At 38.3% G+C, this 14,333-nt stretch overlaps 1 protein-coding gene across 2 annotated transcripts; it reads right to left on the minus strand.

Annotated features, from left to right (window-relative positions):
- Positions 1–516: 516 nt before the first annotated feature.
- Positions 517–12,910, minus strand: LOC124146036 (serine/threonine-protein kinase PLK4-like). 2 transcript variants are annotated; one of them, XM_046516084.2, is made up of 18 exons: positions 12,721–12,910; positions 11,801–11,896; positions 11,399–11,494; positions 11,006–11,120; positions 10,556–10,668; positions 10,151–10,239; positions 9,780–10,012; positions 9,299–9,363; positions 8,867–9,141; positions 7,714–8,515; positions 7,153–7,257; positions 6,201–6,340; positions 5,711–5,826; positions 5,273–5,406; positions 4,559–4,768; positions 4,133–4,351; positions 2,844–2,950; positions 517–2,302 (listed from the first exon to the last, which is right to left on the minus strand). In XM_046516084.2, exons 1-18 carry the CDS (start codon positions 12,736–12,738, stop codon positions 2,176–2,178), a joined length of 3,060 nt encoding a protein of 1,019 aa, XP_046372040.2. In that variant the 5' UTR covers positions 12,739–12,910; the 3' UTR covers positions 517–2,175. The 2 variants fall into 2 exon arrangements, with proteins under 2 accessions (XP_046372040.2, XP_046372042.2); XM_046516086.2 differs by lacking the exon at positions 12,721–12,910 and adding an exon at positions 12,324–12,659.
- Between the last annotated feature and the right edge of the window lie 1,423 nt (positions 12,911–14,333).

Below are 14,333 nucleotides of genomic sequence, written 5' to 3' on the forward strand. Positions count from 1 at the left end.
TCGCAACGTTATGACAGGACAGGCAAGACTAACAAACGTGACGTCTCACAGACTAGGGTTAGAATAGCGTTCCTTTGATAAAGGGCAGTAACTCTAGCGGACACAACGACGGATTGTCGCGAAAGGCAAGTAGAAACAACTTGTGCAGGCAATTGTTGTTTTGCAACCAGTTACGCCACTGTAATATATATTAATGCGCACAATCCAGGAAAACCTGCAATGTTTAGGTAATGTGTGTGAGAGATGCGAAGAGGCTCTTAGAGCACAGAATTGAAGAATGACAATATATGATAAAGAGGTTATCACCTTGTGTGTTTGGAGATGGTAAATATTCTGTATTAGGAATAAACAAAATGTATTTAACTCACCAAGGCTCGCGAAATACAATGTTTATTCCTAATATATTCACCATCCCCAAACACACTCAGGTGATAACCTGTTTATTTCAGGCAACAGCCAATCGTTGAAACGAAAGCTAGATGTAAATTACATGGGACAACAGTCAATGAAAAGACATATTTCTGTAACAGTTTATTGTAGAAGCATCGGCAGTTGTAAAAGATGACAAGTTCAACAACAACAGAGTAACAGCGGCTGTTGTAGGTCCAGGGCTGTGACCAGGCGCTACTGATGGACAGCAGAATATGCTGTGACAGGATCAACATCATGTAAAATACACAAAAATTTAAAATAATGTAAGCATGGAATCTTAATTACTTGATTCTTTTTTAAGGCGGGTGCTTTGATTCAAACATTATCATAACATAACAATTCATGTATTTGGCGAGGGAATTTGAGTTAACATTGCTTTAAACAGTATTTCAGTTGTGATGCAATTCTTAAACATTTACCACTTGGGTAAATACCAGCAGCATGTGTATGGACCTGAAGGCGACTTTATATATATGTTGTAGAAACCTCAAAATTATCATAATCTATTATCATTCTAATCAAGATCTTTTAAACACTTTTCTACTTTGTGGTGTACAGTAACATGTTCAACAGTCCTGGACCTATAACGGTTATCAGAAACTCTGAAAGTGACCAATAATTTCAGATAACAATTAAAAATTCGTAAAAATTACATTTGTATAGACTAAGGTTTAAAATCATAAAAACTTAAAATTGATACAAACATACAAATTTCATAAATAATATTTATAAATTTTTGTTTTTCTTTAAAAGAACTCAGATGATTAAATAATTCTTATGCAAATACACCCTAAAAGTATATGACAAATAAAAATCAACTGAAATTATAATAAATGTAATAGAAATTAAATGATTAAATTGGATAAGTAAAAGGACTATCCCTTGTCACTTTCAGCAGCACCTCAGCGTGATGCTTGAAGACTATAACATGATGAGATGAGAATGGAAGATGGCAGACACTAGCACAGACTCTATGTACATATTTACATACAACTTTATATACAAAACAATGGACACTAGTATACACTATAATACAGTTTCTAATGTACAGCGTATACACAACTACTGACAGATCTCAACAGTCACACCAAATCACGTCTTGACAGTCACTCTACGGAGGCAAATCTCGACAATCATACAGATCTCACAATCATGACGGCAATCAAGCAAGTCAGTCGTACTGAGACAGGAACAATGGCACTTTCTTTTAAGACACATGCGGCTGTCTGCATAGACACAACTCTGTACAATTGGGAGGCAAAATAGATGTCAGACCCATCAGTCAAATCTGGAAGCCCATCCACTAACAATTTGCTAAATGTCCTTATGTCTATATCTAGTGTATATAAGAGGCAAAAATTTGCTCCTCATTCAAATTTTGAAATTAATCTGCTCAATACAAAAGTTCCCAAGTTGGAAGGAAATCATTCAATGTGTGTGAGCACTTGTTGCGAGACTCAAGGAGATGGGAATGCCAGAGATGCATACAATAAATATAGCACTAACAATAGCTGCAGGGAAAACAAAGAGTATAATTCTCAAATAAATAGTCAAAACAGATGTAATTCATCTTAAATACTTTTTTTACAAATATTCTAATAACACAATTACTCTACAGCTATTTGATGGACAACGAACATGCCCTTGGTTATTCCCTCCCAGCCTAGAGGTGCCTAGTGTAAGTAATGCAGGCGGACCTAAACACAGCATCTGTTGACTACTGTCGCGGCTGCTATGTTAGTACTATCTCCTGGACTGAGCCGCGGATATAACCGACATCTGGGCCGACTTCCTCATGTGCTCCAACACTAGGGGCACCTTCTCCAGGCGTGACTTCACGTAGTCAGGTAGGTGGTCGTTTTGGTAAAACCTAAAACATAATGGTTGTCATGATTAATGCCAGTCTCAAACAGCATGTACATGTGATTCAGTTCAATTTCAATACACAGTATAAATGTCTTATGATAAAGCTTTCGTTTCATGTTTCGTCCTACTGAGAGAGTTGGGTTCACAATTGAACACTATTTCAGTTATGTCAAAATGTGTAACCTTAAGTGTCATGTATGTTTACTGCAGGGATAGAATTAACCAAGAAAGTCTACTAGCCCGGTTAGTGATAACAAATGGCAATACCCCAAACAATGTTTTAAATTCTTTTGCCCTTAGGATACCATTAACATTAACAATGGTCTGGGTTAGCGGACTAGTTCTATTCGCTTATTCTATTCCTGAATTTACCACTTTGGTAAAGTACTAAACTGTGAGTGCTTGGATCATGATCAGGCAGAACTCTGAACTTCCAAGCCATGATCATTGGATACTGGCACAGAGGGATGCAGCTGTGGACAATATTAGGGCAACCCTGCCCCCATCAGATAATGCCCTGTGCACTGGTCTGCAGTGAGACCCACCTGAGTGTCTTGCCCTGCTGGTCGATGAAGGTGACGGTTGTAGCATTCGACTTCATCCCTAGCTGTGTGCCATCATTGAAGTTCACCACAATCTCCCCATTTGAATACTGAAACAGGAAATATTGTGTTACAGATACACAAGAAACATATATCCCAAACCTGAAAAAATCAAAGTCAAAGGAATGAAAAGGAAACCAGAGCATTTGTATCATGGAGACCAATTAAAATAGTCCCCTACCCTAGATAGATAGACCTACAGACATGCTTTACACTGAAAATGCACCCATGTCAGTATAATTACTGGTAAAAGTGTCACTTGGTAAAGGTGTTGAAATGAACAACCACTGCTGCCTACGTTCAAGGTGTACAGTACATCCATGTCAGTACAATTACTGGTAAAGGTGGTAAGATGAGCTACCATTACCGCCTACATTCAAGGTGTACAGTACATCCATGTCAGTACAATCACTGGTAAAGGTGTTAAGATGAGCTACCATTGCCGCCTACGTTCAAGGTGTACAGTACATCCATGTCAGTACAATCACTGGTAAAGGTGTTAAGATGAGCTACCATTGCCGCCTACGTTCAAGGTGTACAGTACATCCATGTCAGTACAATCACTGGTAAAGGTGTTAAGATGAGCTACCATTGCCGCCTACGTTCAAGGTGTACAGTACATCCATGTCAGTACAATCACCGGTAGAGGTGGTAAGATGAGCTACCATTGCCGCCTACGTTCAAGGTGTACAGTACATCCATGTCAGTACGATTACCGGTAAAGGTGTTAAGATGAGCTACCATTGCCGCCTACGTTCAAGGTGTACAGTACATCCATGTCAGTACGATTACCGGTAAAGGTGTTAAGATGAGCTACCATTGCCGCCTACGTTCAAGGTGTACAGTACATCCATGTCAGTACAATTACCGGTAAAGGTGGTAAGATGAGCTACCATTGCCGCCTACGTTCAAGGTGTACAGTACATCCATGTCAGTACAATCACTGGTAAAGGTGGTAAGATGAGCTACCATTGCCGCCTACATTCAAGGTGAACAGTACATCCATGTCAGTACAATCACTGGTAAAGGTGGTAAGATGAGCTACCATTGCCGCCTACGTTCAAGGTGAACAGTACATCCATGTCAGTACGATTACCGGTAAAGGTGGTAAGATGAGCTACCATTGCCGCCTACATTCAAGGTGAACAGTACATCCATGTCAGTACGATTACCGGTTACAGTGGTAAGATGAGCTACCATTGCCGCCTACATTCAAGGTGAACAGTACATACCTTCTGTCCCCAGCCAATGTTGGGAACAAACATCTGGTGGACGACATCCTTGTTGGGCTTCCTTGGATCAGCACTGGTTCCCGAGGATGTGCTGCTGGTTGCCATGGAAGCCTGTGAAGTGAGAGTAGAATTGTGTCTGTCGCCTGTTGTCAGCCGTGATGTGCATTGACTTCCTACCTCTGTCACAGCACTTACAACTGTGCCATCAAATGATGTCATCTGAAAAACACAAACACTCTCATCAAAACCATACACTATTGAAATAATAAAAAAACTGACATCGGACGTTATTTTTCTCTGAAAATTATAAATAGAAATTCCTGATTCAAATAAAGTATCTTCTTTACATCTAATAACAATAGTTGTTAATATTTCTGAAACAAATTTCATACACAGCACAGAAGTCTAACAATGTTCAGTCCTTACCATGGGAGGTGACTTCATCTGAGAACACTTGGTTGTGTCATGGTCTTGAGAAGATCTGGTATCAGTTGTGTTGTCGCTAGACTTGCTGAGGTCTCCTAGACCAGAGTGTGGGCGCCTCCCGACGATGACGGGGAACAGATGGTCCTTGCCACACCCAGTGCTTTGCAGGCTTCTGATGACAGACTCCAGCTCCATGCACTGTGTCTGACACTGTCACAGCAAATAAAATGTTGGGTTAATGATTTGTTAATGCTGTTGTTTGTTTGTTTGCTGTTTAACATAACACTGCGCTCTGTAAATAACTGCATCTGGACCTCTTAATCCAGTGATTCACATCACAAGCATCAATCTATGCAATTGGGATACAACAGCATCAACTAAGTCAGCAATTCTGACTACCGATCCTGTTTGTTGCCTCTCATGAGAAGCCTCTTGCCAAAGACCAATTCTAACCCAGATCTTTTATTTATTCCTTAGTGATGCTGCAGTATCACAGCAGGGTACAACAACTCACGATTCACAAATTACAAAGACAAATATGAATCTAAATTTGCTTCAGGTGACTGTACTACTGGGTTTTGGAATTAGTACAATTCTGAAGAACAACTTCTCTTACGATCAGTCTAGTAAAGATTTCAGTTCTTGCAATTTACTTTGGTTTTGATAAGATCAGTGCACTTCCATGTTGAATTTGAAACAAGGGAGACAACTGACCTGTTTGACATACACCAGTAATTCCTTTGTGTCATAACTGAGGTGTTGCTCCATGGCCTGAGACTCCAGAGCTAGAGAGGTGCCATCCTTTTCAATGATCCTCATACCCTTACTGTTGGCTGTGAACTTAGCACCTTGAAAACAAGCAACATATCACACATGAAAACTCTGACATGAATCCTTCATAGTCTCTTCGTTCAAAGAAATATACCAAGTCGCAAAATCCAATTAATTTGCTTTCATGATTTAATTTCACCCACAAGAATGTTAAGCATATGAAGATAAATTAAAGCATATTAACGTAAATTAAATAACTAAGCACTCAGGTAAAAAGAACAAAAAGCTTGTTGTGATGTTAAAAACACAACACTCAATCATTCATATTTTTAAAATGACTCGTCATGTAGCATTCACACAATATTATCAAACACTCCTCACCATCATAAAATACAGCTTCAAAGTCTGCATCCGGAGCATTCTCCATCAACATACACTTGGCTCTGTGAGTGTACATTGTGACCTTCGGGGTCTTGGACCGTACTAGGTTGACAAACCTGATTCATAAAGACAACATGGTTAGAATACACATAGATTTAGTAATTTCTTTTAATGACTGCCACACCAAACAACACCAGCTGCACATGTAATTTTCAGAATGCATGAATTTCTGCACTCTATTAATGCATATGTTTTCAATTTTTCCATACTATGTACAAATCAATATTACACAGTCCTACATATATTAATAAAAATAATTCAGCACACAGGGCCTTGTAGTTACTAAAGAGAACTTTCCTAAAGATTTTCCAAATTTGAATTCTTACTATTTAGATATACACAAAAAATAAAGAATAATCTTTAACACCCCCATCACCATCACTATCGTTTGCAGTTGTTATTACAACCATTTTTAAAAGGAATATCTTACCTTGTAGCATACTGGTATTTCTTGTAATACTTTTCTGGCATTGACCCATACGCAAATGTTTTGAGCATTTCATCATCTGGTGACGGCGGTCGGTCCGTGACAACTACCCCGTGGCCCTCGTTAGGCTGATACACACTGACCTGTAACAAAACAGCCACCGTAACAACATACTGCTTCACCAACATCAACATCAGTAGATGAATACAAAGAACAGTTCAGCATTACAATTCACCATTTTGTTCTTCACACAAAGTTTCCACAAACTAAACAGTTCACAATACCACCCACTGGTTCTAATGAACACTTTATCACCATATGTGAGAATAAACACCCACTCCATTGCCACCAACAAAACTACATTCATCAGCTCCCTAGATTGTATTTCACACCTGGCGCGTCTCGTGTTAAAACACTTCCATGGGAGAGTTCACACCATTAGTACCTCTGTACCCTCTCCGCCCTTCTCAGTGCACCAACACAGATGGAGGGGTGTCAGAAACATTCACCTTCTGGTGGTCAGGACAACCAGAGATGTTGTACAAATCAACAGATTCTTATTGATGGACAATGCAATATTTATTAGCTACTGTTCACAGGTGGGAAGAACACCACAGGGAGCCAATCACAGTCAAAGGGAGATAATTTGTCATTATTGTAGGTGATTAGCACCTTGGAAAAGCAATATTAACTATATTGGTTGGTAGAAATGCAATGTTTAGATTTGGAACTAAAATTGACAGGATTTTAGCTTCAACATCTTAAACAAGAATATAAAGCAGCATAATAAAAGAGAGCAGCATCATGATGACCCTTTCAGGATAGTATTTGATTTTTTCTTTATACAACATGTACAAAGAATGAACATATAACTAAAACAAAAGTTTCCAACCCATTTCAATTTTTCAAATTTTAGTTTTTTTAATTTTGTCTTTAAATTGTTCCTTCAACCTACCTGACTGCCATCTGCTGATATCGAGAAGACCTCCACCACTTTCTCCACCTTATTCTTGTTCTTCAGGAATTCAAGGCACACTTCCCCTGTCTCCAGAATATTTACCTGAAGTTATACATAAAAGTCACTTTCAAAACAGATTCAATACATCAATACATACAATATATCATCAGATCATACCTTCAACAAAACAAGCCAGGGTTTATTCTGGATATTAATCAAACAAATTGCTATTCAAAGAAAAATCAGTTGATCTTAATAAACATGAGTCAAGGAAAAGAGACATCCGTAGATCAATCTGAATATTACTGTATTTAAACAGTTTACTCCCCATCCATTTTTTTAGGCAGATGTACATGGATAAATGATGGCCAAATCAATCATAAGAATAGAGATCGATTCTAATTCTCAACATTATGTAAAACTTCAAAAACTAGTATGGAGACTCTTTTCACAATGTTCACACACACAAACTGTTGTAAACATACATCTGCAAACTTGTCGTGAGAAGTCAACTTTATTGGAAACTAAATGCAACCATGATGAAAATGTTCAACTTACAATAGCATTCTTTGTCTTCTGCCGGATGGGACGTAATCTCTGAGCATTAAGTTGTGAGACTGTCTCTGGACTGTGTCGATCCTTCTTTTCACTCTTCTCCCCGTGTCGATGTGAATCCCCTCTAGGCCCAATGAGATCCTGCATTGACTGAGACTTAGCACACGCGTTCACCTCCTTCTCCGAAATGTGAACCCTCTGTCCATACGGCGACGAAAACTCAACAGGTCCATGCAAGTTGGGCACATTTGACAGCTTCTCCTCAACAGAAGCTGACCTCAAGAACGGACTCTGAACATTCCCAATACACAGGCCCTGAGAACCGTGACTTGACGAAACATTCTCAGGTTCATGCAAACTCCCAGGTTTCGAGTCAAACGTCAACACTCGTTTCGTGTTTTGTAAACTGAAGTCTCCATCATGAGAAGAAGAATCTGATCCAGCACTGAGATATGGTTTAACTGACTGTGCAATGTCAGCACTGCTGCAGGTGTCCGAGAGCCCTCGGAGCCCCGGACTGGCCTGGACCCTCCCCGTGCTCGAGCTGTGGAAGGAGGCACATGACCACGTGGAGGAGCTGTTGGTCTGGGATCCCTCCTGGTACCGGGTGGGGTCAAACAGGTGGGGCACGGGGGCCTTGGTGGCCATCATATTGTCAGTGTTTCGCTTGGAATAGTCTAACATGTTTTCTTGGGAGCTGTACTTCCGGATGACTGGTTTGTCGGTGTGTTGGGCGTGACTCAACACTCGGTGCTGACTAGCAAGGTTGCTCTGACGAGCCTGGTACAGCTCAGCCTCTCGCTCACTACAATAATATTACATTCATTACATCACAATCACTATTCAGAACTCAAAATAATCAGACTTTACACCCAAACAAAAAACCAAACCCTTTTCATTCGTAAGAACCAAACAACATGTTAACACTTCAAACTCACATCCTATTTGTTTGAACTGTAAAATAGGCACACAGCATTTACACCATGACAAAGTAATAACTGCCATTGATTTGCATTGTGTGGATTGAATTTAACAATAATCTACACCGATTATCGTGTGGGTATCACATGAATAGTATAGACAAGCCGCTCATTCCAAAAGGGAAATATCCACTGAACATCATACGAAGAGTCCCATGCACTGAACACTGTCCTACCTGTCTCGAAGCCTGACTGGGGGTGATGGGGGATGACGCTGGTGAGCTGACTGACCGCCCAATAGCTGCTGATGACCACCGCTGGTGTAACTCCCACTGTCCGAAATGTTGCTGTAGTAGCCGTTGCCATAGCGTTCTTCATCCTCCATGATCTGAGACTTGAGTTCCTTGATGGGGAACGCTGGCATCGGTTTACGGCTACTCGACAAACCTGATCTCCCTGACATCACAGTAGCCATTGTACCTCGACCACTGTCCATCGACACTTCCGGACACTGCAGTAAAGAAATAACAGTACAGTTTCAGTTATTACTGTAAATTTGAAACAAATCATGTCACCACATTTCTACAAAAGACAAGAAATCTGCTATTGATTTCAATGTAATTCAATACACAAAAATCAAATTTAAGCTTTAAGAAAGTGATACTCACCTTGTGGGCAATTTTCCTGCTGCCTGAGGAAGAACTGTTGGTCATGAAAGGATGACTTAAAATTTCTGAAACAGGAAATTACATGTTTACCTTATGGTTCAAAGAATCTTTTCATATCTTGATAAAAACAAAGCAAACCTGGGTCACGTTTATCCGTAAACAAATCAACTATATGTAATGTTCATAATATTACATGTTTTAATGAAGAACGATTATATTCTATTGTTGCTCTTCCATCAATATCCTTGTGGAAGTGGAAAACCTAGTGGTTAAAGCATTTGCTACTCATGTCTAAGGCCCTTGTTCAAAGCCCCACATTGGTACAATGTGTCAAGCCCATTTCTGGTGTCCCCTGTCGAGCTATTGCCAACTATTGCTAAAAGCAGCGTAAAACCCATACTCACTCATTTCTCCTCAATATCCTAAGCTATATTTGATACATGGAAACAAACATTTCAGGACAAATCAAACGATTCCATACCTCGGATAGGGATTCTTTCTTTTGGATTCTTGCGTAATAGTCCCTGAATGAGATCCCTTGCTTCTCTAGACAGGTGTTCCGGCAGATCGTACTCTGCCAATATTACACGATTCAGCGTCTTCTTCACAGCGTCTGTGTCAAATGGTGGCTGGCCCACAAGAAATGTGTACAACATGCAGCCCAGAGACCAGACATCAGTTTCCAGACCATGTGCAGCTCTCATTGCCACCTCTCTGGAAAATAGAAGTAACAGTTAAAACATTAGCAAGATAGTTTAACACAACTTGATAGATAATACAAAGAAAATTTACTCAAATTTAAGACAAACGATATCAATTTTACAGCTAAACAAATTAGATGGTGCTACTCACGGAGATATGTAGTTTGGTGTGCCACACATTGTGAAATGCTTCTCATCCGGAACACTCAGCTGTGTCGCCAATCCAAAATCGCCTATTTTCTGTGTAATAGAGACAGGTTTACATACTATGTCATGCCGATACCAACAAAATCTTAAATCAAGGTCAAGCAAATTGTTCAGTGTAGATATCAAACTATAAATTGACAAAGACTATTTCATCATACAAATGTATATAAAAGACTGAGAAAACAATCATAAGTCATCAATCATCAATCACAGGATTGTCTGATCCAGACTCGATTATTTACAGACCGCCATCATATAGCTGGAATATTGCTGAGTGCGGTGTTAATCAACAAACAAACAAATAAAAATCATACAACTGGTTGAACAGGTTTTGCAATTGATTACTTACAACATTCATGTTCTTGGAGAGAAGTAGATTTGACAGTGTGAGATCCCTGTGGAGGATGCCATGTGAGTGCAGGTACAGCATCCCCTCAACTATCTGCTTCATGAAATGACGAGCTGGAACATCAATATGACGACATCACCAACTTGGCAATTTTCATCTTTCAATATGTCTATGACTGGAACTTAAAAGCTGGAAGAACATGGGGACACAAAACCTTCATACATAACAACTTCTTTGCGATTTCTTACGATGTTTCAGGAAGTTTCAGTGAGTCACCAGACAAGGGACAATAAATAGCCCTGAAATGTTAAAAATAATTAAAAAGTTGTTATCCATTAACGTTTCATGTCTTTATGTTGATAGACAGAAAAGAATTTATCTTGTTCAGAGCCAGAGTGTAACATCTCTTGCCTGTTACCATGGTTACAGTATTTTGTAATGTTTGTATACCTTCATCTTCAGTGAGCACTTTACAGTTGGTTTTGAGGTATCTCTGTAGTTCCCCGTTGTGGCAGATCTCCAACACCAGATACACATAGTTGCTGTCCTCGAAGTAGTTGTATAGCTGCATGGAAAGACACATCGGTGAATATGACATCAAATTATTCAAGTTTATTTTTCGAAATAGTTATTACATCAACCAATAAGCTTATTCACACATTGATGTGTAATGTATCATAGATGATTGTAGCACATGGTAGCATGGCATGTCAACATCTTTCCATAGTTCCTATATGAAGCAACAGAATGGTGTTTACATCGTTTATGCTGGAAATGTAGAATATGATATACAGGTAATCTCAGTGAGAACATTCAAAAACCATGAATTCAATCATTACAAACCTCCAATACTGCAGGATGCTTTAATCTTGAGTGAATTTCTACTTCTTTTCGAACCCTCACTACCATATTGGCAGCTTTCATTAATTTTTTATCAATCTGTAAATAAAAACAATATATATAGCAGGGATAAGAGCATATAAAACACATGGCACTATGAACAAAAATGGAAGTTTCATAAAATAAACTTTTTTCAGTCATTTAAATATAATATATGATCTTCCAACAAAATAAATTCTTACTATTAAGTAAACCTGATGAAAATTGCTAAAGTTATGTGAAACATAAGCTTACATGACTTATGCAAATGTTTCATACATTTATGTAGAAGATATACATTACAAGGATATATGTAATATGCTTAATGGCATATGTTCATAATTGTGATGATGTTGAAAACCTTACCATTTTTATGGCTACTTCTTGCCCGGTTTTATTTGATCTTGCACGGTAGACACACGCAAACCCCCCTTTGCCAAGGAGGTTCAAGACTTGATAATCCTGAACAAGCATAACAACAAATGAGAATCTAAAATTTAAATTAACACACTGTACGTTAATAATAATCAGCATGATCAGATTATATGTGCAATTATTCAAGTTATTGCAATATCAAACTGATAAACTTCTTGACATCTTAGTATCACAACCATAGTGGTGGCAATGCACCTATATATGAAGATGAACATGATAAAACACGAGTCCATACTTGAAAAAGGCAAATTATAACCATAACCACAAATTGAATAACTTAACAAAGCCGTTGTAAATAATATTCACAATGACAACAGTCATAAATATCACTGTATTTTATCAGACTGATGCTATAACAAAACAAACAAAATACAAACGTAAGATGCATACATTTCTATGAAAATAATTGTTTAGAATAGAACCTACAGTTATGCTAAGAAAGTAAAACACAAACCATGATCATGTTGGTAGGTTCAAATGATAAATAAGTACAGAATGATGTGTATGATCATCAGCGGAATGCGGGATATGAGATTGTAATCCGTAGGTCTCAAGTTAGGCACACATGTCATATCCAAGTTCCGTTTCGAATGTAAACAATCTTGGCGTGGCTAACATCGAACATACGAATATCATCGATGTAACTCCAACGACATCCAAGACAGTTATGTCCACAAATCAGATGTGATAATGTGTAATAAAGGCGTGAGGAATCGATCATCAAACATTTCCCTGTGTGTCGGGAAACGGCTTAGGATTAGCCCTCATTAGCGCTAATACGTGATCAGACTTGCACAATGCAAATTACCTCCCTTGTTTCCAATCCCAAAAGATCAACATGACGAACATACCTCGATATTTTCCGTCATGGTTGATTATCCCGTTAGATCTGTTAATTTCCCGAATCAGAATCAGTTATCCTAGGTGACCATATTGTAAAATGAATATTTTCCGTGTAGTTTGTGTACTTTAAAGCATATTTTGTTGTTCTCCTGTTATCCACTGTTTTCAAAATCGCGCCTATCCGCCGACGGATAATAGGCGCGCGGAAAACACCACATCGTGAATATGATTGGATAAAAAAGAGAACACTTAAGTCTGCTTTAATCATTCTAGAATATATTTATCAATAATTTCTCGTTTTGTAAACCAAATTGAAGAAACGGTTTATCATATATTTTGTTAAAATATCTCGATACAGTTTTCATAATTTTACTCTGCAGTGATGAAATACTGTATTCGTTAAAACTATTTCTGATGCTTCCTTTAACGGAAAGGTGCTCGACTAAATAAGACAGTTGCACGATTTGTTATATTGGTAACTAAATGAGGAAAATATTTGATAAAAGATGCATTTGAAATCATTTTATTTGAATTGTTTGTAAATCATTTTCCTATTTTTGTAATATGAATAATCGTCATATACTTAATGAGGTGATGATAAAAATATAATGTCCATGACACATCATGTATAAAATCTTCAACTAATCGCATGTTATGGGCGGTCAGCGGAATACGATTCGAGGAAAGACGCCGGTATCAAACACAGATGGCGGGCGGGGGTAGACCGTGGACCCAGAGAGATTAGTGCCTTTCCTGTCATTGACTAATTACCAATAACGACCAGCCATTGTGTCAAACCGTCAAACATACGTTGGCATGGTAACGTAACTTGTTAGCGACACCTGTAATTCCTTTGAAAACAGATTGAGAGATTATTGTGAGACAAAAATTAAAGACTGTATTGATGGATTAGACTTAAACCTAATTTTACCTATCAATTTAAAATTAAATGAGCAATTGAGCATGAAATCTCCGATAGTAGTGTTGGGATTACACCCATCGGCTCGTCTGCTCAAGTTGTGTAGAAAACTTCTATCGGAATCACTAATTAGTTCTCTTCTCCAGTTGATCTCCAACTTTGTAGAGTTAAAGGAAATAATGGCATTTAGAAGTAAGTAATGAGTTTTGGGGAAACATAAGGTACTTCAAAGATGATGCAGCTTAGTTGAAATTTATTTTGTGAGGATTATCTGTCAAAGTGCTGAGAAAGATGTATTCTTGAAAAGAATGTAATTATTCATTATGGACGGAGAATAGCATTACAACAGAACACACACAGGCCCATTCTTCATCTTAATTTTCTGACGAGATCCGACACTACCAACAGACCGCCATGTGTCGCTAAATCGTCAGCATCATCCATACCCGTATCCGTACCTCACGTGAATATGCGACCTGTGTGTGTCATAGATGTTCACATAAATTAAATAAAAATAAAACTTTGCCTTTTTTGTTATTAATAATAATAGTTACAAACAAATAGCATAATTCACTTTTTGTTGAAACGTCCATAATTAAGGACACTATCCTAAGAATGGAATATAGTAACACATTATACTTTTTGTTGAAAGGCTGTTGCTATTGTTTGTTTGTTTTGTGATTTTCATTAGGAGTGTTTTGT

This window comes from Haliotis rufescens, unplaced genomic scaffold (genome assembly GCF_023055435.1).
Source record: "Haliotis rufescens isolate VD_foot unplaced genomic scaffold, xgHalRufe1.0.p SCAF_7, whole genome shotgun sequence".
Taxonomy (NCBI): domain Eukaryota; kingdom Metazoa; phylum Mollusca; class Gastropoda; order Lepetellida; family Haliotidae; genus Haliotis; species Haliotis rufescens.

Excerpts from the sequence above, each read along its gene's own strand:
- LOC124146036 (XM_046516084.2), bottom strand. Across the intron at positions 2,951-4,132 it reads ACATTGGCTGGGGACAGAAG|TATTCAAATGGGGAGATTGT; the intron begins GTATGTACTGTT and ends TTCCTGTTTCAG. Across the intron at positions 2,303-2,843 it reads CAGCAGGGCAAGACACTCAG|GTTTTACCAAAACGACCACC; the intron begins GTGGGTCTCACT and ends ATTATGTTTTAG.